This window comes from Bos javanicus, chromosome 3, assembly GCF_032452875.1.
Source record: "Bos javanicus breed banteng chromosome 3, ARS-OSU_banteng_1.0, whole genome shotgun sequence".
Taxonomy (NCBI): Eukaryota; Metazoa; Chordata; class Mammalia; order Artiodactyla; family Bovidae; genus Bos; species Bos javanicus.
In genome coordinates this window covers 120324751-120346429 of record NC_083870.1, presented here as the reverse complement: position 1 = coordinate 120346429, position 21679 = coordinate 120324751, and the positions used below count along the sequence as shown (strand labels likewise).

Genomic DNA, 21679 nt, shown 5'->3' with positions numbered 1-21679 from the left:
GTTTATTGCTAATACGTACAGTTTACAAAGGGCATCTACTGGCCCAAGAGACTGCAGAATTGTGGGCAGAAAGGCCCGAGGGCCCCTGGACACCCTCCCAGACTCACTGCTTCACCCTCGGCGGGGCTCTGAGCGCCCTCTGAGGGGAGGACACGGAGCGCGGGGGGGCCACACCTGGTCGGCGGGGACGGCCCGGCACACGCAGCTTCACTCAGCGCCTTTTTATTGCCTCTGGGTTTGTGACTGCCGATACAGTGGCGCTGCAGGAGCGGCGGGCGGGCTAGAACCGTGGCCGGGAGGCTCTGCAGGAGCGGGCCTCAGAACCTGACGAAGGTGGCGTCGATCTGCCGCACGCTGGGCAGGGCCAGCATGATCTTCCGCCGGTACTGCGGGTCCCGCTGCAGGGGGTTCCGCTCCAGGTACACCGTCTCCAGGCTCCTGGCGCCCTTGAGCTCGTCCAGGTCACTCCAGCAGTCCAGGAGGTTGTCGTTCATCTGGGGGGACAGGCACGCGTCAAGAGATGCCTCAGGACCCCACGGCCCTCACCCCGCCCCATGCAGAAGATAGGCCAGCCGTCCCCCGGGCGTGTGCTGGCCGGGCTGCGTCCCGCGGGAGGAACGTGGCGGACGCGCAAAGTCCATGTCCGGTAGAGGGACGAAGGAGCCGCCACACAGTGCCCGCCCCTGCCCCAGGCAGAGAGGGTTTCTCAGACTCGCCTGCTTAAGGAAGCCCGTGTTCACGGAACTCCCCGTGGGCCTCGTGTGCCAGCCGCCCTGGGACACCCAGGTTTCCAAACTCGGAGGCTGTGGAGGCCCCGAGGCCTGCTCCCAGGGGGCCGCGGTGCCTCTACCGCAAAGGGACAAGGGCTGCTCCTGGAGGAGCCGTGACCAGCGCCCCGCCCCGCCCGTCCATCACCGTCCTCCGGGCTCCACCACGTGCAGTCAGGGCAGGAGGAGGCTGTGGCCCAGGGGCTGGGGCTACAGCCGGCCAGCCAACAGGGGCCGCATGAGCACGGGGTGCACGCCTTCAACACGTGCCCCTTGGTAAGCACGGCTGTCTGGCTCCTGCTGTGGTCCGGGGGCCCCTGGCGCCCACAGTCTTACTGCCCCACACCTTCCAGACTGGACGGACGGCTCTGCTCTCCAGTTGGTCTTTAGTGTTTGTTTTGTGTTTTAAGCAGCACCTTCTACCTTTCTTTTGGCAAAACACACAGTCTATTTATAACCATTTTTTGTATTTTCTTCCTTAAAAAACATGGCTTCTGTGTTTCTGCTACAAAATACGGCGATAACGGGGGAGTGCTGCGAGGTGTGTTCTTAAGGCAGGTCTGTATCACGTGAGTGTCAATAACGTCCACAGAAGTGAAAAGACACCTTCATGGAACAAACTGAGCCCTGTCTCTCCTTCAGAGTGGAGGGCGTGGCAGCCGGATCTACTCCGACCCCTTTCCCGTGTCGCTGCTGGTGTTGTCCACGACTCGCCCGCGCCTCCTCTCCCCTCCAGTCATCTGAGCCAGACGTGCACGCCACATGCTCCCCCCGTGAGCCGTCACAGGTGTGCTGACTCCGCTGTCCCGGCAGTTACTGCGTTCACAAGCCCCGGGTCTGCCACATGCTTCCCCCGTGAGCCGTCACAGGTGTGCTGACTCCACTGTCCCGGCAGTTACTGCGTTCACAAGCCCCGGGTCTGCGTGAGCCGTCACAGGTGTGCTGACTCCACTGTCCCGGCAGTTACTGCGTTCACAAGCCCCGGGTCTGCCACATGCTTCCCCCGTGAGCCGTCACAGGTGTGCTGACTCCACTGTCCCGGCAGTTACTGCGTTCACAAGCCCCGGGTCTGCCACATGCTTCCCCCGTGAGCCGTCACAGGTGTGCTGACTCCGCTGTCCCGGCAGTTACTGCGTTCACAAGCCCCGGGCCTCATCAGTCCGGGTGTTCCGAGCACGGCCAGCCTCCAGCGCTTTCCCCAGGATTTAGGAGAGTGGACCTAGGGGTTTTGCTCAGCGCCAAGTGTGTTCCCTCGCCTTAGACAAGGGAACTCCCAGATGCGTCTTTGTATGTGTTCAAAATGAAACTCAAAACCATTCACCTGTATCGTCTCCACAAAAAGTCTAGAACATCTGGAAGGGTCACGCGGCGGGGTGGGTGGGGGGCGGTGGTCTGTATGTCTCTCCTGAGATCTTCCCAGCCGAGGTGTGAAGGAGCAAGGCGTGGGGAGTGAGCTCCCGGTGCGCTCGTCTTCTCAAAGAACCTCCCAGAAGCACCACTTTAGTTCCTTCCGATCTAGACCGCCTCCTGCCTCCTTCTCGGTTTTTCCTGTCACAGGAAGTGACCTTTAAAGCAAGCTGGCTGCTGGTCGTGCAGCAGGGCCCGCACCCAGATGCAGCGGGCTGCTCCCTGCGGCCGCGAGCTTGTTCTCCAGCCGTTCCACACTTGACCGCTGCGTTACGTGGACACACAGTGGAGGTCCCCCCAACGTCCTGACCAGCACCCCTCGCAGGCAGAGCACATGGGGACGGCGGCCTGTGGCCGTCTCTCTCCCGGGTACGTGTGGTCGTGTGGGCACGCTGGTGACCCCGAGGACTCTGCCAACTCCTGGCGGGTGAGCCTGGGCTCACACGTGAGCGTCCTGCCTGAACCCACGCTGGGGTCCTGCTGCAGACACAGCCGGGATGGCGCTCCAGGCACACGGTCTCCAGAGTCTATTCCAGTGGTTGACATATACATACAAAATTCACATTCACTTCTCCTCCAATTCAGCAACGCTTGAAACAAAACCCAGATGTGGGAGAATCCTCAAGCTATTTTTCTGACGCAACAAAATCACTTGTAGGCTGCTGGCATCAGACTAGGAGTCTGCTACTTCATAGAAAGCTGGGGGTCGGAGAGCACGCGAGCCCCCCAGACACAGCCAGTCTGCTTACGACCCCATCGTGGGGGCATCCTGCCTCCTGGGGCCTCTGTCACTCAGGCCAGCACAGGCTCCCGGGAGGATCGCAGGGGCACGAGGGCCGGCACCGGGCTGGGCTGGGGTGAGGGGTGGGCGCATGTTGTGTGCCGCGTGCCCCGGTGCTGGAGCAGCCCGTCAGGACCCCGGCTCTGGGCTCCTGCTCTGGCTGTGTGGCTCCCTGCCTCTTCAGACCGAATCTCTCTGCTCGGATCCTCTGCCGACCCCCGGCCACACCCTCCTGCAGGGCTGGGCTGCACACCAAACCGCAGCTCCCACGGCTCGCTTCACGCCCGACTTCGGAGGCCGGCCCTGGCGTCGCGCCCTGTGCCGTCACTAGGGGGCAGCGGCGTGCTCACAAGGAAGCCCGGGGCACTTCTGAGACGGGGAGCAGAGAACACCCAGGACGCCAGAGGGCTGGCAGAATGGCTGGCCAAGCAAGGGGCAGGCCGTGGACACAGCACAGATCTCTGACGACGCCGCTTTGCACATGGCACTCCCTGTAGGAGTCACGCTTGGGGCACGCATGTGGAACCTTGACCCTGAGGATCTCAGCTGGGGGTTGACCTGCAACGCCCGCTTCTTTTGCCTCGTTTCTCATCAGTGGGCTCCAGGAACCACCCCCATCGCCATGAGACCAACACGAGGCACGTTCCAAGGTGACCAACCACAGAGGTCCATCCATACCTCCTCCCATGGTTCTGGGCCATCTGAGCTGGAAGCACGGCCCGAGGGCTGCGTCTGGAAGCCCTCCAGCCACACGGCGATCCTGGGACTAACCCACACGGATCACGGCTTCCCAGGTTCTCACGCGCCTGGCCATCGACTGCTCTGCCTCTGGGCTGGGGCAGGGCCTGACTGCCGTGACTTTACCCAGCTCGCTGGTGACGCTGTTGCTGGAAGGCCACACGCAGCGTGGGGACTGCGTCTGCGGCCCCCCGAGCCCTCGGTCCCTGGCCCAGCCCCTAGAGCCACAGAAGACACACTCCAGGCACCGGGACCCGCTCAGCTGAGCGCCAGCAAGCGCACATGCGTTGCACTTACCCAGAATTCCTGCAGCTCTGTTAGGTGGCTGACATTCTCAATCTTTTTGATTCTATTTGACGCAATGTCCAACATCGTGAGTTTGTTCTAGAACAAGGAGATAAAATTTTCCTGTATTACCTCATTTCTGCTGCGACTCTGTGGCCATGCACACCGCGCTGGGCGCTGGGCTTACAGCGCGAGGCGAGCTGCCCTCTGCCCTCACAGGAAAGGGGGTGTTGGCGGGTAGGGGTGGGGGGCATGGCCCTGCGCCCTCCTGCAGCTCCTGCCCAGTTTACACCGAATCCTCTCTGCTGCCTCACTGCGCTTGTCCCTGGGGTCTGAAACCAGTGCCATCGGACTCCACGACCCAGAGTCCCACATCCTGGTCCAAAGGACCCCAGTGAGATGCCCGGGCCTGAAGGGGCAGGTAACACCTGCCAAAGCAGAAGAGGCCTGGGCGCTGGGAGGCTGCCCGGGCCCCTGGGGTGGGCCCTGCGGGGCAGGAGGTGTAGCAGCGTTTATCTAGTGCCTGTCCCGAGGAGACATTCAACCCCAAACGATCCTGAAACAGTCCCTCTTCACTTAGGGCAGAGGACCCGAGGCATGGCGAGGGCGGGGAAGGGCCAGGCCCCGCGCCATCCCTTCTGGAAGGGACTCTGCTTCTGGCGCAGAGAAGAGCACTCGAGCAGCCCATCTGGGCGCTGACACGGGCAGGGGCTGCTTCTGCCGACTGCTGCTCAGATGGCCACTGACTGCAGCAGGCTGGCAGGCACCTGCCCGCGGGCTGCAGGGGCTTTGGGCAGACAGGGACTCGGGAGAACCGCGCAGGAGGCGGCGCGGGGATGGTGGGGTGGGGCCCGGCTAGGCCCGCTGTGCCTGCTTCAGGGGCTGGGTGGTGTGGGGAGCGCGTGCGCGGGAACTGGCCGGGCTGCAGCCTCTATGGCATGTGGAGGCCGTGACCCCGTGGCAGCCCCCGTGCAGAGACCAGGGCGGGGGCGCCCAGCGGTCAGAACAGGCCCAAACCTCCACACAAGGACCCCATCACGTGCTTGATGCTACCTTGAGATTTTCTGGGGAGCTGGACAGTGTTTTGAAACCTCATTCAAAAGCAAACCAGTACTAATTACTTAAAAAAAGGTAAGGAGAGGGATGGGGGTAAGGTGGGGCAGGGAGAGCAAGCGCCCCAGAGAGTGCAGCGTCTGCAACCACAGTCTCCCGGGGCAGAGCTGCGGCAAGGCCCAGCACCTGGAGAAGCCCCGAGCAGGGCGGCCCCGGCGCCGGGGGAGCGGGCGTTCTCCGGGGGAGCGGGCGTTCTCCGTTTGGGAGAAAGATCACTGACCGCTGGCCTCGTACCACAAGAGTAAACTCCAGGGAAGTTAAGAGACGCAGCTCAGAGGAAAATACAGGACAACCTGTGCTCTCTAGTTAGATAAAGCCTGTTCCATTTGATTAGGAGAACGTTACAAAAATACAATTGCTTTAAAGCCACAATTCTTTGTCCTGTTTTGCTGCAGAGGCCCACATGGGGTCCAGTACCGGGCCGGGCCGTGCAGCACACCTCCAGGACACCTCCCAAGTTCCTGCCCCGTCCTGCCAGCCTGGCGTTCTGCTGCTCCCGGGGGCCACGCCCTCTCCCGCGCAGACCCTCCAGCTGGCCTCAGGGACTGGCGTGGGGAGGGGTCCCTGCCCAGCCCCACCTCTCAGAGCCTGGCCTCGACCTCCCATCCTGCGCCGCCCGGGCGTGCACCCAGGTCACACGCCAGCTCTGCAAACATCCAAGTGAAAGGCAGGGGAGGTGCCACACCCACTGGAGGTGAATTCACCACCTCTTCCAGAATTCTGTAAATGTTGGTGAAACAAAATCCAGAAAGTGGGTTTCCCCTAAAACCTCACTGATGTTGATGAGGCCCAGGGCCAAAGAAGCCCTTACGAAGATTGAAACAGTGCTTACCAGGCGACCGACTAGGTTACACCTGCTGGCAATTAAAACAGGAAAAAACACCCAGTGAAATTGAGTGAGTTCAAGCATTTTATTTGTCTTGAATACTGTGCTGGGGGAAAGCAGGCTGGCCTGTGGCAGCTGAGGAGGGCAGGGACTTCCTGCAGGCTCAGGGCCAGGGCTGTCCCCCCTGCCCAGTGCTTCTAAGGCTGTCCTGTGCTGGGTGGGCAGGGCTGGTGGGGAGGGAGGGGGAGAAGCGGGGAGGGGGAGGAGGGAGCGAGGAAGGTGCAGGATCTGGGCTCTCAGCTGGGGGTGGGGCCAGGAAGCCGATGGCCAGGGGCAGGAAGAGAGGGCAGCGGCTGACAACTAAGAGTCCTCCACGGCACAGGGACACCCAGGAGCAGCTAGGGTTTCTGTTTTAATTATTGTTGGCCATGCCACGCTGCACGTAGGATCTTAGTTCCCTCACCAGGGACGGAACCCGTGTCCCCTGCACTGGAAGCTCAAAGACGTAACCACTGGACCACCAGGGAAGCCCCCAGGGTTACTTTTCAGACGTCCTCCCAGGGCCCACCGGGCCTTGCAGTGACCCCCCCGCGACACAGCTCAGCTCTTACATTGTTGTCCAGGCCCTCGATGACCTCGATGCCGTTGTGGCTGAGATAGAGCTCCCGGAGGTTCACCAGGCTCTGCAGGCCCTCGATCTTGGTCAGCCGGTTGCTCTGCAGGGAGAGTTGGAATGGCGTGAGACCGGGCGCTTCTGGGAGCAGGGCGGCGGACACAGGGCTCCTGAGAACTGGGCGCCGCCCACAGCGCCTGCAGGGGCCTGGCCCAGAGGGGGGCAGACTAGGGCCCTGCGTCTGCTGTCCTGGGCCAAACTCGTCTGCTGTCCTGGGCCAAACTCGTGCACACGGCCAAAGGCTTTGATGCACAAAACTCACTTTTCAAATTCTACTTGAGAAAGGTCTACCTCAAATAATTAACTCAAAAATGTCAAAATCAGAATATTTAAAATCATCTGGTTCTCATTTCTTTTGGCATCCATCGTAACTCGAGTTAGAGCACAGCGCCCGCTTCTCACACGGATTTGAAAGACACCTGCTTTCCGAGAGGCATGGGTGGTCCTGGGGGTCCTGTCCCCATGGCCTGCCACTGATGCCCCCAGGCCCACCACCACGCGCCTGCTCCTGACGAAAGGAGCCGGGCCGCAGCCACGCAGGCACTGCCCACCCTATGTGGGCACTGCCCACCCATGCCCAGGTGGCACGCCCCCGAGCACAGACGGGACGGGACGGGATGGGGGTGTCACTCCCACCATGGAGCCCAGCACAGCGTGAGCTGTGGAAAGATGAGCTGCCCTGGCTAAAAACCGCCTGGACTTTCGTTAGGAGAAGATACGTGGTGTGTTAAGGAAGGAAACCTCAGGTCCATGCCTGTCATGGGTGTTGCAGATCTGTGAAGTGTGATGTCTCCATTTCTCACTGCCAGTGAAGCCAAGTGCTGCCCAGCATGGAGACAGTGGAGAGGCAGAGCCCTGCCCCAGGGGCGCGCGGGGCGGGAGGCTGGGCGGTCCGTACCTGCATGCTGAGGACGGTCAGGTTGGTGAGTGCGTCAAGATTCTGAAGCTTAGTGATCTTGTTTTTCCCCAAAAACAAACTCTCCAGGTTGGTTAACGTGTCGATATTTTCAATCGCCTGTGAAAATCAGGACAAGGCAGCAGTCACTGGGGAGGGGAAAGGGCCCGCCCCCTCGGGCGAGCCGACGAAGCTGCGTGCGATGTCAAGCAGGTATTACCCACTCTGGGATCCCCCCTAGGCAACCTCACTTCAGAGTGCAACCTGAGAACAAGACGCGGTGGTGTCCTGCGGGTGACAGCTGCGGGAGCCCCGGGCCTGGGACGCCTCCAGGCTCCTGGGGGTGCTCTGCCCCTCCCCGCTCTGCCCCGTGCTCCCCAGTGCCCTGTGGGCAGCTGCGCTAGTGAGCGCCCCCTGGCAGGCCTCAGGTCCCCGCCTCCCGGGTACACCACTCTCCCACAGCAGGCTAGCTGAGCTTTTCCGGCAGGGGCTGCAGTGGGGCCTCTGAGTGCAGAGCGAGCCTCTTGTTCAGTCCTCACAGAACGGGCCGGGGCTGGTCCGGGAGGACGAGGACCCCGGGGCAGGGCAGTGATGCGGGGCCCCCCCCCCCCCCAAAGGGACGCTGCGGACACGCTGATGCCCGGGTCACGCCCAGTCTCACACGCGCTGCTTTGCTGCTCTCAGCCGCACCGCCACCAACGGCACAAGAAGCCCCGTGCCGCAACTCCTCTCCTTGGTTTGCGTCCTGTCTAGCTCACAAGGGCCAACCTGAGCTGACCAGTGTGCTAGAAGCTTCCAAAAGCTGGAGGGGCATTTCTGGCATGGAGGTGCAGGAAGGGCTCAGAAACCCCGCCCTCAGCCACTCAGCAGGGGTGTGTGGGCCAACCATGCACCAGGCTGTGCCCACCCCACCACGGCCCGGAGTCGGGGCCCGTCACCCTGCTGTGCACGGGCCCCTCTGTGCCAAGAGGTGCGTCTAAAAACACACCCAGCGGCATGTTAAAAAGCAAAGCCCTGGGGGCTCCTGTCGGGCAGAGTGCAATGGGAGGGTCAGCTAAGAGTTACATTGTGACTCGAATGAGGAGCAACAGAGTGCTGTGTGCAGAAGAAAGGGCCAGGCTTTCACTAACACCGACCCCCAGCAAGCACACGGTCTCGTGAGACACAGCTCCAGGCTGCGCCCTGTGCCCACACCCACCCGTATCCGGTTGGACCCCAGCTCCAGCATCTGCAGTTGGTGCAAGCTGCTTATGTTCTCAATTTTGTTGATCTTGTTGTTGACCAAGAAGAGCTTCTTCAGTCGTGTCAACTTTTCAATTCCTTCAATGTTTCTCAGTAGATTAAAAGAAATATCTAAAACCCTGGGAACAGGCAAAGCATTTATTAACAAGCACAGGCCACACCGAGCTCAGGACGTAGCGGGCTTAGAGGCAGCAGCCCGCCCAGGGAACGTGGCGGGGCGGGCAGCCCATAGGGCCCCCGAAGCCTGCTGCCCCGGTTCCCAGCACAGGGCTGAGGACAGAAACCGTCTTCTCCCCGAGGAGCTCAGCCTGACATCTCCAGTCAAAGGCTTCACGTGTGGGCTGGGACTGTGGGCAAGCCGGTGCCCCCGGGGGCTCCCCAGGCCCAGGTTCGGGCTGCGGGACTGGTTTTGGGGTGGCTGTTGGGCCCCCTGCAGCCTCACAACTCACTCCAGCTCTGTCAGCGCGTCCAGGTTCTCAATCCTCCGGATCTGGTTGTCGTAAAGGTCCAGCTCTCGGAGGCTCTGCAGCCCCTCTAGGTTCTCAATGCACTTGATCAAATTCTGCCGGAGGCAGAGCGTCTGGGGGACAGAAAAAGGGCAGCTGGCACAGGCGACGGGGAGGCCTGCAGGAGGGCCCACTGTCCCCGGACTTGGCCTCCGCACACGGGGTTTTCCTCCTGTTTTCTAGAAAGGTGCTGACCTGGACAGGACGGGCAGACACCCACGGGGATGGAGGGAGGCCCTGATGAGCGTTCTTACTTGGTGAGGGAGGCACTGGGCAAGGGGAGGGGTGCTGTTTTGCAGCAGAGAGAACTCTCGGTGGCTCAGTTTTGAAAACCAGACTGAACTGTAGTGAGTTAAGCACGCGCAGTCTGGGCTGCACGTGGCTGCAGGCAGGCTCTGATGGAGGCACCGCTGATCTGAGCCGCCATGTGAACCTGGGGAGAGCCAGCCAGCTGAGCGTCCGACCTATCACCCTGCAGGGCTCAGGGTCAAAGGTGCCCGAGGGACGCTCCCGGTGCAGTGCGGCACCTTCCTGAGCACGGTCACCGCGCAGAACTGATCTGTTCCGGTTTATCCACATCCTGAGGGGGATGCACTCTGCAGGGTCACATGGGCCCCTCCCATGCAAGGACAAGCTCCTCTCACCTTCACTTTCTTCAGCACCTCAAATCCTTCAATTTTTCCAATGCGATAGTGATTCAAATCAACATCCTGAAACAGAAACAAAACCTAGTTCAGCTGCAGACAAGCACCTGGAGACGCGCTCCCCAGGCTTGGAGCCACGAGGAGGCTGGGAGGCGGCGGGGCTTGGGGAACAGTGCCTTCCGGAGCCGTGGGGACAGCTGACGCGGGCACAGCCGTGCCGTGACAGGCAGTGGCCTGATGTGAGACCGACCCTCCGAACTAGCGGCGCGAGAAGTCTGCTCTCGCCCGCGCGCCCCTCGTCACCCTGGGGGCTGCCCCGCCCTCGCCTGCGGCTCCTCATGGCCCCAGGACGGTGCAATCATCCGACGCGTGTAGCAGCAGTCAAGGCGCTGCCTCTGCCACACAATTCTTGGTGTGTAAAGCACAATGAGATCAAGCACTGGTGTTAAAAACAGTGAGAACACAAGGACTCTGAGCAACCAAGGGAGGCCCCGACTACTGGACCTTCCAGGGAAACCACCTACTAATCTGGCACCTTCGTAAAAGACACCCTGATGGCAGAGCACTCCGCCACCAGGCCCCTGGGGTGGCTGAGCAGGCAGCGTTACCTCTGCGTCTCTGTCCAGGCTAATGGTCTCCATATCCACAGGCAGCTCTTGTCCTTCTGGAAAAGGAAGAAGAAAAAGCCCATTCAGAGCTCTGGTCTCCAGGAGCACGTGCCTGGCCATTGGGGGCCAGCTGGGGCGGGCTGCCTAAAGCGCGGGGCCAGCTCAACAGAGGAGGACCCTGCAGGCGACACCCGAGGGCAGCGATGACGCGGTGGAGCTGACACCTGACAACCGGCACCTCTTAAGGTTCTGTCTCCTGAACTCAGCTACTGGCAAAGGCCTCCAAGATCCCACCCACGTCCTACAACTTTCCAAGAAAGGAAATGTAGTCTGAAGCTGTTGGCAGAAGGGCGGGGGGTGACCGAGCCTCAGGTGACCCGAGCCAGCAGCACGGAAGCTGCCCACCGCCACCTTCCAGCGCAGCCTGCAGCGGTACCTCGGGGCAGCCTGCCCCCAGTCTTTCCCTTCCGGTCTGTGGCAATGAATCAGGTCACTTAAATGTGGGTCATGCCAGGCACATCAGATGTTCTAGGACGTGCCTTTCATTACTTTGGAAAATGGCCCTGCATCTACAGACACATCTCTCTGCACAGAGCAAAACAAAATGAAGCTCAGTTCAACCAGCAGGATCAAAGAGCCTTGCCAAGTAAGTGAAACAGAGCTTGCTGAGGAGCCGGGGAGGCTGGGAGCCAGTCCACCCTGGAGAGCAGTCTCCAGGGCCCCGGAGGGGCCAAGGAGGGCAGGTCCGGACCAAGCGCAGCACGTCTGACTAGAAGGCTGAGCTGCTCTCCCAGCCTGCCAGGTGCATCAGGACCTGCAAGAGGTCACGCACAGAACCGGAGAGCATTTCCATGCAGTCTGCTTTTGCTCACAACATGCTGCTGAAGAAACTGGGTCGCCTGTGTGCAGAGCGCCTGGTCCTTGGTGGGCGTGCCTGCTGTCTGGCCTGTGCCCCGGGGACGACGGTTACCGCCACTGCTCAGCGGCCTCCTGCCTCTGCATCTTCCCTACAGCAACACTGCCCACATCCTGGCCTCATACCCCCGGCGCCTCCCCAGGACGGGCAGCTCACACGCTGGACTGGAGGCCCCGGAGAGGCACGCCCAACTTGGGAGCAGCCTGAGAGACTTCCTGGCCCTATACTGGCTAAATTCATTGTACCGGCTTTTCCATAACTGTCAACAATGGCTAGTTAAAAAACAAAACAAAACATGCCATTTACTCTAGGTCAGCCATAGCTTTATGGAATGTCAACAAATCCAAGAATTAAATAAAAGGAGTCGAGCAAAACCAAGAGATTGCCCAAAATGATCTCTCTTCAAAAGACAGCACAGCCAACAACATGAACTCAGAGCTGCAAAGAAAGACACGGCTCAACAAAGGCAGGGCGGCCATGTGGGGTCCAAACCAGGATCCTGGTCACAAGGCTAAGGGCTCTGTCTGTGGTGCACGCAGCGCAGGGCGGCGTTCAACACGCCCGCTTAACCTTTGAGACAGACGCTACCAGCCACCTTCCTGAACCTCTCACATATGTTTCAAGTGTTAAAACATTAACTTACAGAAAATAAGGGAAAGGTAGCAGCTGACAGGTATGAATCTGTTTACTGGAACCTAAAGACCTAAACAAGCACAGGAAGGAGCAGGCCCCAGGCCTCTGAGGACTTAGGCAGGCGCGCCTCCCTGGAGGACTGCTAGCCAGGTTCCTGGAGGCAGGAGCCTGGGTGGGACCCGCTTCCGTGCCGGGGGCGCCCGCGCCAGCGCGTCAGCATGCTGGGTGGCAGGACGTGCCGTCAGGCGCTTGCCCCGGCCTCCCGTGACTCAGCCCCAGGGAGAGCTGTCACCCATCCCTCCCACGCGCTTCTCCACCCACATGGCTTCCAGAACGCTGCCTCTGAAGTTCCTAAATAACGTGAGTGGTACTTCTGTGGTAGTTGCCTTTTGCCTTGAAATTAGGTTGCCATAGTTACCAAGCATGTGAGCTGGCACAGAGCATGATGTTACTTTAAAGACTAGTTTTGCTTTTATCACCGTAAGAGGAATGCACGAGTATTGATGCCTTAAAACCCCCACGATGGAGACAAACCGAGAAAATGCAGAATGCACAAGGCCCTCTCAACCTGCTGCTTAGAGATCCCCCGCCGCAATCACTGGACATGTTTTCTCTCTCAAGTAGGCAAAACTATATGCTATTATCAATATTTAAAAAACAAAGATAGGATTTTAACATGCACATTGTTTGTAAAAAAATCTGCTTTTTCTACCTAATATATTTTGGACATCCTTCTGTGTGTATGGTTTCCCTCACTTCTCTCAGTGGAAACTGATTTTCTAAGCAAACAAAGAACAAAGGTTTTGATCATGGTTCAGGGGTGAAAAACCACCATTACAGGCAGAAAACACTTTTTTCAACTCTAAATTCATTTTGCTGTTTTTAATCACTAAGAAGACAATTTAGAAGCTGATCCTCAGGCTCACAAGCATGGTGGAGCGGGATTCAGAAACGACCTCTCTGAGATAAAGTTAGTCCATGTGGCCGAGGCAGGAGAGGAAGGCACGCAATGCTTATTTCACTTCAGTCTCGCTTTCTGAACATGGGGGTGATACATAATTTCCTGGTTCTGTTCCAGAGGACACACTCGTCCAGTATCACCAGTGGCTGTATTTGCCTTCCGTGAAATTAGGAAACCATCCATCTTGCCTGCAAGTGCCCTAAGTGTGGAGCTGACTCAGCGAGCGCCTCAGAGGGGGCCCTGCTCCAAGCCCTCGCCCACTGGGCCCTGTGGGCCTCCAGAGTGGGCAGGGTCCGTGCCGGGTGGCATCCCTCCCCCGTCCCCAGGCTGAGCACAGGCAGCAGAGCTCGTGTCCTGCCACTGAGTGGGTCTCAGGCCCTCCTCTCGGCCGGTACCTTCTGGGTCCTCGTCTCCCCGCTCCTCTCCATCCTTTAGGCTGTGCGCGCTGAGGTCCGCCACCATCCCGCTGTTCTGCTTCTTCCCTTCTTCGTCGCCCGACTCTTCTGATTCAACCCGCCTGTCAACTGAACCCACACACACCCATAAGAACGCATATTCACATTAGGGAACTCAGTGAGGAACATATAACAGACTGACATCCAGCTGGAAGTCAGAAAGACTTCATTCAAGAACTTTTGTTGAATTCAGGTCAACAAACATTTGAGTACTTTCCACGTGTGTCCTGGCACCATGTGAGGCACCACCCAGAGGAGGGGAGGACTGGGCTTTGGGAAGAGGGTAGACCAGGGAGGCCGCGGGTTACAAAGGTGAGGAGCACACTACTCCTGCTCTCAAGGAATCGTGAAGAACGCCAGGTATCTGGAAGGCCTGGGTGGCCTGTGGCTGAACGTGCTAATGGTAACACACAGAGAAGCACCTCCTGTCCGCGCCCTCTTGGCCTGGATATCCACACAGAGGGGACCGTGTGACCCTCCCGCCACATACCTTCATCCAGGCTCCACTATCCATTTGGCCAAGAAAACCAGCCCAGTTCACAGGCCCACGTTCTGAAAGAAATCAAGACTAACTCAAATCAGACTGTGGGCAGTGGGGCGCTCTAGAAAAGGAGAAGACAGCCAGCAGTGCTCCACGCCCCACACGAGTCATGGTCTTAACACCACGGCACGGTCAACCCAGCGCAGTCCTGTACTCGGTGAGTGCCGAGTCACCTCAGTCGTCGGACCGCAGCCCACCAGGCTCCTCTGTCCATGGGATTCTCCAGGCAAGAATACTGGAGTCGGTTGCCATGCCCTCCTCCAGAGGAATCTTCACAACCCAGGGATCAAACCCATGTCTCTTATGTCTCCTACATTGGCAGGCAGGGTTCTTTACGACTAGCATCACCTGGGGAGCCCAGTTAAATGCAGCTGACTGGTAAAAAATCTTTTGGCAAGACTGTCAGATAATTTTCCTTTTTCTCAATTTTTTTGCAACCTCTGTGGAAGCCTGTCTGGAAGAGCTAGAGCACTCGCAGGCTGCGTGGTGTCATCAGTCACAGGGCAAGGATTCTCTCTTCTCTGACCACAGCTCATCTACAGAGGGGTGTGTTCCGTGGGGAGGGACGCTGCTTCAACTCCGAGTCTTCCACTGGGATTAGTAAAGCAGCACCAGCAAAGGCTGTTGGCCAAGTCCTGATGAATTCATCTCTAACACCACCACACCCATTCCTTCTTCCTGCGATTTACTGGCAACTGTCTTAGATCAGCTACTCACTACCTGTGGTCTGTGCTCCTGCCTGGCCTCCTAACTGGTCTCTCAGTGGCTTGTCTGTCTGTTTAAATCTATTCTCCAGAGACTCTGATCTGATCCCAGAATCCAAATCTGATCTTTGACTCCCCAAATGCCTAGAATGTCCGTGACTCTTCCTGAGTGTGCACCTTACCCCGACAGACACAGCTTTGACCTGTTACTTCCTTTTCGAAGCCTCAGTCTCCTCACAAGTAGAAGGTGCAGTACAGTACCCACATATCAGCGTCGCTGTCAGGCACAAAAGCATGTGCGTGACATGCATGAAGACGTGTAATAAATTAGCCGTCACTAGGCACAGCCTCTCTGTGGTCCAGGCTAAGGGACAGCAAGTCTACTGGGCAATGGTCTGGTGCAGCTGAGCCCAGGGTGGCAGGGGCTTAGCTCATGAAGGGCAGCCAAAGTGAAATATGGGATAGCAGATCAGCATACCAGGTGACTGTGGGGCACTGGGGACAGTGGCCTGGCTCAAGGTATTGGCAGGGGGAACAGGAGAGGTAGTAAATACTGGGAGATACTAGGGAAGTGGGGGCAGCAGAGCTTGCTGATTTGTCGAATGGGTGGCAGCCAGAGAGAAGGAATTGCCTAGGTTTCCTCCCATTTGCCATTTACCAAGACAAGGAGACGGCTGAAGAGGAAGTGGGAGAGGTGGGAGGGCGGGAAGAAGGCGGCTAAGAAGAGGTGCTTCCCTGCTCAGAAAGACCCAAAGGTCTCCAGATCCAAGACCTTCCCGAGCTCCTCCCCTCCACCCAGGCCCTCCACCACGTGCCCTGCGTGCCTCACCCGCCACACTCTCCTCCAGTACCCCTGTCACTCCTGGTCACTCCGACAGGTCACACTCCCTCACAGCCCTATGCCTGTGCGTGCTTTCCTTCAGCGGAGGCGGCCTTTGCTCTTTCCCGCCCCCCCACCCCCAACCCCGGTCTCCAGCCTGGCTGACTGGTACATCCTTCGAGGTGCAGCAGGGAGCTGGCTCTGGCTGCTGCAGCCATCACTCCCAAACATGGGGCCGCCTCTTCCACCCCTTCCCTAGCACTTGACACTGGAGACCCCGGCTTCTCTTCGGGAGCCCTCAGGAAACCAGCAGAGCCAAAAGTACAATGAGCGCTCAAAGACACGACTGGCTCTCCCCTGGGGCTAGGTGTGCATGTAATTATATACACACATAACACGCATGCAGATTTGTTTTCAACAAAGCCAAAGAGTTGAAATTAGTCTTCTGGATCTATTATAGCTTTGAAAACTGGAACCTGTCGATTCTATTACTCAACTCTCTGCTGGGGTCAGCCGTTCCCCTCAACCGGTTCGCTTTCCAGAGGACCCTTCTCCACCCCTGCCGCGTCCACCAATGAGCTGCCTCGGGCGGGTCCCAGCGAGCCCGCGCCTCGTATCCCGGTCAGCTGCCTGGAGACCTGTCTCGCGGGTCAAGCTCAGGGATTCGGTGCGAGGCTCCCAGCAGCTGGGGCGGGTACAGGGGGCTGCGGGACCGCCGCGCCCTCAGTCCTCACCCACAAGCCCGGCCCTCCCGCCGCTCGCCCCGGCCCTGCGGCCCCCGTCGCCCCGGCCGCCCGCGCCCTCCCGGCCACTGCCGCCTCAGCACCGGGGTCCGCGTCCGGCTGTCAGGGGCCACCCCCGCCCTGCCGGCTGGCAGATGTCACGGGGCGCGCGGGGCTGGGCCCGGGCCGCCCCGTTTCTCCCGGGCATGACTGGCACGGGCTGCCAACCCCGCCCCCGCCCGCCGGGCTCTTCGGTCGCCGCCCTGTGGGGCCGCTCACCCTCCATCATTTCCTGCGACTGTTGCTGGCCCGCGCCACGCTCCGCCGCCATGTTGGCTGCTCTTTCCCTTTCCGGAATCTGTCGCCTCAGGCCCCTCAGCCAATCAGGGCTCCCAGCTCAGAGGTTTCCCAGCCAATGGGGCCCTGCGCTCCTGCGCGGCTCGAGAGCCTCATGGGAGTTGTAGTTCACCCTCGAGGCCGCGCGTGCCTCCGCCTCCGCGGCGCCAGTCTCCCCGCCCGCCAGGCAGGTAATGGGCGCACTGGAGGCTCTGGAGGCGGGAAGCGGGATGAGGGCAGGGATGCTCGGGGCCGCAAGCACGGAGCCGAACCTGCGGGCGAGCGGAGAGGAGCCTGGGGTCGCTCTGCGCTCGTGGACTGGTGGCGGGACACGGCGGGGCAGCTCCCCAGTCCCTCCGAGCCTCGGTGGCGGCGTCTGCAGAATTGGGCAGACATTGTCCCGGCGTCGCGGTGTGGACTGAGCCCGTACAAAGGGGCCGCTTCCAGTTAACGCTCAGCGCGGGGCGCCCGCTCTCTTTTCCGGGGCCTGTCCGCTAACGGGTCCGGAAGAGCTGGTCGGACCTGGACGCCTATCTAGCTACTGCGGGCGCCGCAGTCCGAAACGGGCCCCGGCATCGGGGGCCGTGAGGGAGCCGCCCTCTGCTCCGCGCCTTCAGGTCGAGGCCTCCGATAGGCGAGGTCCGCGGTCCTCAGCCTTCTCGATTCTGAGACCGGAGGAAACGGCGTCCGGTGACCGCGCTGGCGGAGGCGCCGTTTATTTTGGCTCCTCCGAGGCACCGTAGACGGACTCCGGCGCGTCCCTAGCAACAGTTAGCGCGGGCGTCTCCTCGCGGGTTCCCTGGGTCCCCGCCCACAGGCGCCGGCGGTTGGCCTCTGGGACCTGTCGATCGGCGCCGTCGCTCTGCCATTGGCTGGTGGCGCTAGAGGCGCGGATTGGCGCCCTCCCGGCGCGTTGAGAGCTCGGCGGGTGACTGGGCGATCTCAGGTGAGCCACCCGCGTGGGAGCATCGCCCCGCGCCCCACGTTGTCCCACTGCCTTCCCCGCGCGGCCCGCTTGCCGCCCTGTGGCTGTTCGCGCCTGGCCGGTCCCGCCCCTCAGCGCCGCTCAGGGTCTCGGCCTGGGCCTGGTCCCACCCGGCGCTCGGTCCTTGCCCGCAGAGGAACTGTGCGCGCCTGTCCCACCCCTGGAAGGGGCCAGGAGGAGGCTCGCGGAGCTTGACACCCAGGAGCCCCTCAGTGGACGTGTGTGCGGAGAGCCGTGAGCTGTAGCACCTCATCCATGCTGCCCGACGTCCCCACTGCACACCTGGGCTTTGTCTTTAACCTCCTCGCAAGGGTTTCTTTCCCTAGACAAGGACTGTGGCCTTGCGGTGCGGTCTTATGCTTTCTGTCCCCTTACCTTCTACATTTGGCAAAGTAAACCTATGTTGATTCTGTGTCTCACTTTCTCTTGCGGGTTCCCCTCTGTGTCTTCCTGCTGTTGCTTTCTGGTCAGTTAAGTCGCTCAGTCGTGTCCGACTCTTCGCGCCCCCATGAATCGCAGCACGCCAGGCCTCCCTGTCCATCACAAACTCCCGGAGTTCACTCAGACTCACGTCCATCGAGTCAGTAATGCCATCCAGCCATCTCATCCTCTGTCGTCCCCTTCTCCTCTTGCCCCCAATCCCTCCCAGCATCAGAGTCTTTTCCAGTGAGTCAACTCTTCGCGTGAGGTGGCCAAAGTACTGGAGTTTCAGCTTCAGCATCATTCCTTCCAAAGAAATCCCAGGGCTGATCTCCTTCAGAATGGACTGGTTGGATCTCCTTGCAGTCCAAGGGACTCTCAAGAGTCTTCTCCAACACCACAGTTCAAAAGCATCAATTCTTTGGCGCTCAGCTTTCTTCACAGTCCAACTCTCACATCCATACATGACCACAGGAAAAACCATAGCCTTGACTAGATGGACTTTTGTTGGCAAAGTAATGTCTCTGCTTCTGAATATGCTATCTAGGTTGGTCATAACTTTTCTTCCAAGGAGTAAGCGTCTTTTAATTTCATGGCTGCAGTCACCATCTGCAGTGATTTTGGAGCCCCCAAAAATAAAGTCTGACACTGTTCCCACTGTCTCCCCATCTATTTCCCATGAGGTGATGAGACCATATGCCATGATCTTCGTTTTCTGGTTGAGCTTTAAGCCAACTTTTTCTTTTTTTTTTTTTAAGCCAACTTTTTCACTCTCCACTTTCACTTTCATCAAAAGGCTTCTTAGTTCCTCTTCACTTTCTGCCATAAGGGTGGTGTCATCTGCATATCTGAGATTATTGATATTTCTCCCGCAATCTTGATTCCAGTTTGTGTTTCTTCCAGTCCAGCGTTTCTCATGATGTACTCTGCATATAAATTAAATAAGTAGGGTGACAATATCCAGCCTTGACGTTCTCCTTTTCCTATTTGGAACCAGTCTGTTGTTCCATGTCCAGTTCTAACTGTTGCTTCCTGACCTGCATACAGATTTCTCAAGAGGCAGGTCAGGTGGTCTAGTATTCCCATCTCTTGAAGAATTTTCCACAGTTTATTGCTTTAAGACATAATTTCTTGCGTGAATGACTGTGACTCTCCCCTTCCCCCTGTTGGTCAGGTTACTTCAAAGCAGGCTTTGAAAGTCAGTCTTTGGGGTAAGAGCCATAACTGCCGGCAGCAACAGGAGGCCCTGGGAGTTAGCCCAGTTTCTCCAGACCCGTCTTGATGGGTGGACTCCTCCCCAGGGGCCCTGTGGGACTCATTGCAGCTCTGCCTGAAAGGCTTCCTCACTCTGCTTTGCTGGCTCAACTCTGCTGGTGCCTCCTCCTGGACGCCTGTGCTGGCCTCTCAGGTCTGAGAGGCGCCCTTGACTCACACACTCCATCTCAGCAGCGTCACCCTGGATACGCTGGAGGGGGCCTGGACGCAAGAAACAGTCTCAGGATAGACCCCACACCTGACGTCGAGAAGGGTAGGGTCTCCTGTGGCTCAAAATGACATCTTGTCATTTTCAGCTCTGCCCGCCAGCCTGTTAGCCTCAAGCTCTACTGCTCTGCTTGTACAGCAGTGGTGGGAGCAATTGGAACCAACTGTCTCCTAGCGTTTGTTCTCCTGGGAGAAAGCCAGTTGCTTCCAGACGTTCACCTGTAAGAGCAAGGAGTACTTTTCCAGAAGCTCCCTGCAAACCTCTCCTTCTGTTTGATTGGGGGTGGGGAGCGTCACTCACACTTTCTGGAATCAAGACCAGCACCAGGAGCAGGGTTACTCTGAGGCACCATAAGATGCTGTCTGCGTCCAGCTTCCCGTGGCTTCTGCTCAGAGGGGATGCAAAACAGAATAATCATACACTGCCTCCCCCTGCCCCCCCACCGCCCTTAAAAACCACCCCACCTATTCCAAAAACCTTGGCCTGGATTTGCAGGCATTTCTGATTACAGTTTGAGTCAAACTTGAACAGGTGAGAAAGGAAGTGATCTAAGGACATGTGAAGCTGGGCTCTGTGCCCTCAGGAGCCACCCTGGGGCTGTGGCCCCGATGTGCTGTGTGAGGCTGAGCTGGCTCCACAGACTGTGCTCAGGACAGAAGGTGGGAACGGAGAAGAGGTGGTTTTTTCTGAGGCCACTTCTTGGTTTATCAAGTTTTGACACTTTTTACTTTCTCAGTTCAGTTTAGTTCAGTCACTCAGTCGTGTCCGACTTTTTGTGACCCCATGAATCGCAGCACGCCAGGCCTCCCTGTCCATCACCAACTCCCGAAGCTTACTCAAACCCACATCCATTGACTCGGTGATGCCATCCAACATCTCATCCTCTGTCGTCCCCTTGTCCTCCTGCCCCCAATCCCTCCCAGCATCAGGGTCTTTTCAGTGAGTCAGCTCTTCCCATCAGGAAGTAAAACATAAAACATTCTGTGCCCTCTCCCCTCCCTTCATTTCCTTCTCTCCTGTCCCCGGTTTTCCTCATTTTTACAAAGTAAGCTTTTATAACATTTACAACGTATGCTGAAGAGTTTTATTTATTTACTTATTTGTTTATTTACTGTCTTTTACAAAGTAAAGCTCTATAACATTTACAGTGTCTGAAGTCATAATCAAGTCTGCTGGGCTATATTCCGGTTGTAGAAGTGGAAAACTAAAACATGACCATGTCGTCGTCAGTTATTGTAGGAATAATTAGAACACTGAGATGCCGAAAGAAGGACATCTCAAGCTGTGACGTTTAGATGTTGCCCCTGGGAGAGCAACACCTTCTAACAGTTTATTACTTCGCTTCTTTCTTGCTTCCTGTTCATTATTTGGTTCATGGTCAGCTGTTACTGGTTAGGATCCCATGAGCTATGTAAACATGCACACGTAAAATATCTCAGTTTTTCACTGTATACTAGTTGATTGATTCGCAATATCAGTCACAAATCAAAACAGTAAAGTGGACACGTTTAAGCCACCACCCGAATTAGGACGTGGAAGACCCTGTGCCCTCGTTCCCCTCCTCCTTGCAGCTCAGAGGACCCTCAGAAGACACCTCAGCCTGATGTTTGGGTTTGTCATGTAAGTGTGTATCCCTAAACTGCGTGGATGAGGGGATGTTACACAGAAGGAATCCTATTGACGATAGTCTTCTGTAACTTGGTTTTTTTTCACATATGTTACTAAGATTTGGAGAAGGCAATGGCACCCCACTCCAGTACTCTTGCCTGGCAAATCCCATGGACAGAGGAGCCTAGTGGGCTGCAGACCATGGGGTTGCTAAGAGTCGGACACGACTGAGCGACTTCACTTTCACTTTTCACTTTTATGCATTGGAGAAGGAAGTGGCAGCCTACTCCAGTGTTCTTGCCTGGAGAATCCCAGGGATGGCGGAGCCTGGTGGGCTGCCTTCTATGGGGTCGCACAGAGTCGGACACGACTGAAGCGACTTAGCAGCAGCACCTAAGATTTATCCCTGTGTGTATAGAATTTATTTTCACTCTATAATTCATAGCACAAATGTACCAGGATTTTAAGTCTGTTTTCTAATTGAGGAATGCTTAGGTTTTTATTTTTTCTTTTGCCATTATGAACCATACTGCCCTGAACATTCTTGAGTGTGACTTGCTACCTGTGTGCAAAGATTTCTGTAGGATGTAAATCTTAACAGTGGAAAGTA

General features: G+C 58.0%; 2 protein-coding genes across 10 annotated transcripts in view; one reads left to right on the top strand and one right to left on the bottom strand.

Annotated features, from left to right (window-relative positions):
* Positions 1-206: 206 nt before the first annotated feature.
* On the bottom strand, positions 207-16623 carry PPP1R7 (protein phosphatase 1 regulatory subunit 7). Of its 3 annotated transcripts, XM_061412922.1 has the most exons (11): positions 16517-16606; positions 13941-14002; positions 13391-13519; positions 10486-10541; positions 9878-9943; positions 9177-9307; positions 8684-8846; positions 7489-7605; positions 6529-6633; positions 3991-4077; positions 207-494 (listed from the first exon to the last, which is right to left on the bottom strand). In XM_061412922.1, the coding sequence occupies exons 3-11, from the start codon at positions 13455-13457 to the stop codon at positions 318-320; spliced, it is 969 nt and encodes a 322-aa protein (XP_061268906.1). In that variant the 5' UTR covers positions 13458-13519; positions 13941-14002; positions 16517-16606; the 3' UTR covers positions 207-317. The 3 variants fall into 3 exon arrangements, with proteins under 3 accessions (XP_061268906.1, XP_061268905.1, XP_061268907.1); XM_061412921.1 differs by lacking the exon at positions 13941-14002 and having other exon boundaries at positions 16517-16623; XM_061412923.1 differs by lacking the exons at positions 13391-13519; positions 13941-14002 and having other exon boundaries at positions 16517-16613.
* A 38-nt stretch (positions 16624-16661) lies between these two features.
* The window catches only part of LOC133244995 (transcription termination factor 4, mitochondrial-like), a 45218-nt gene continuing 40200 nt past the window's right edge, over positions 16662-21679 (top strand). For 6 of the 7 annotated variants that reach the window (XR_009735588.1, XM_061412916.1, XM_061412913.1 and 3 more), the window contains exon 1: positions 16715-17519. The gene's annotated coding sequence lies outside the window, so the exon portion shown is untranslated. Of the gene's footprint in view, positions 17520-21679 lie in introns of all 7 variants that reach the window. The other variant, XM_061412915.1, reaches the window with a different exon arrangement.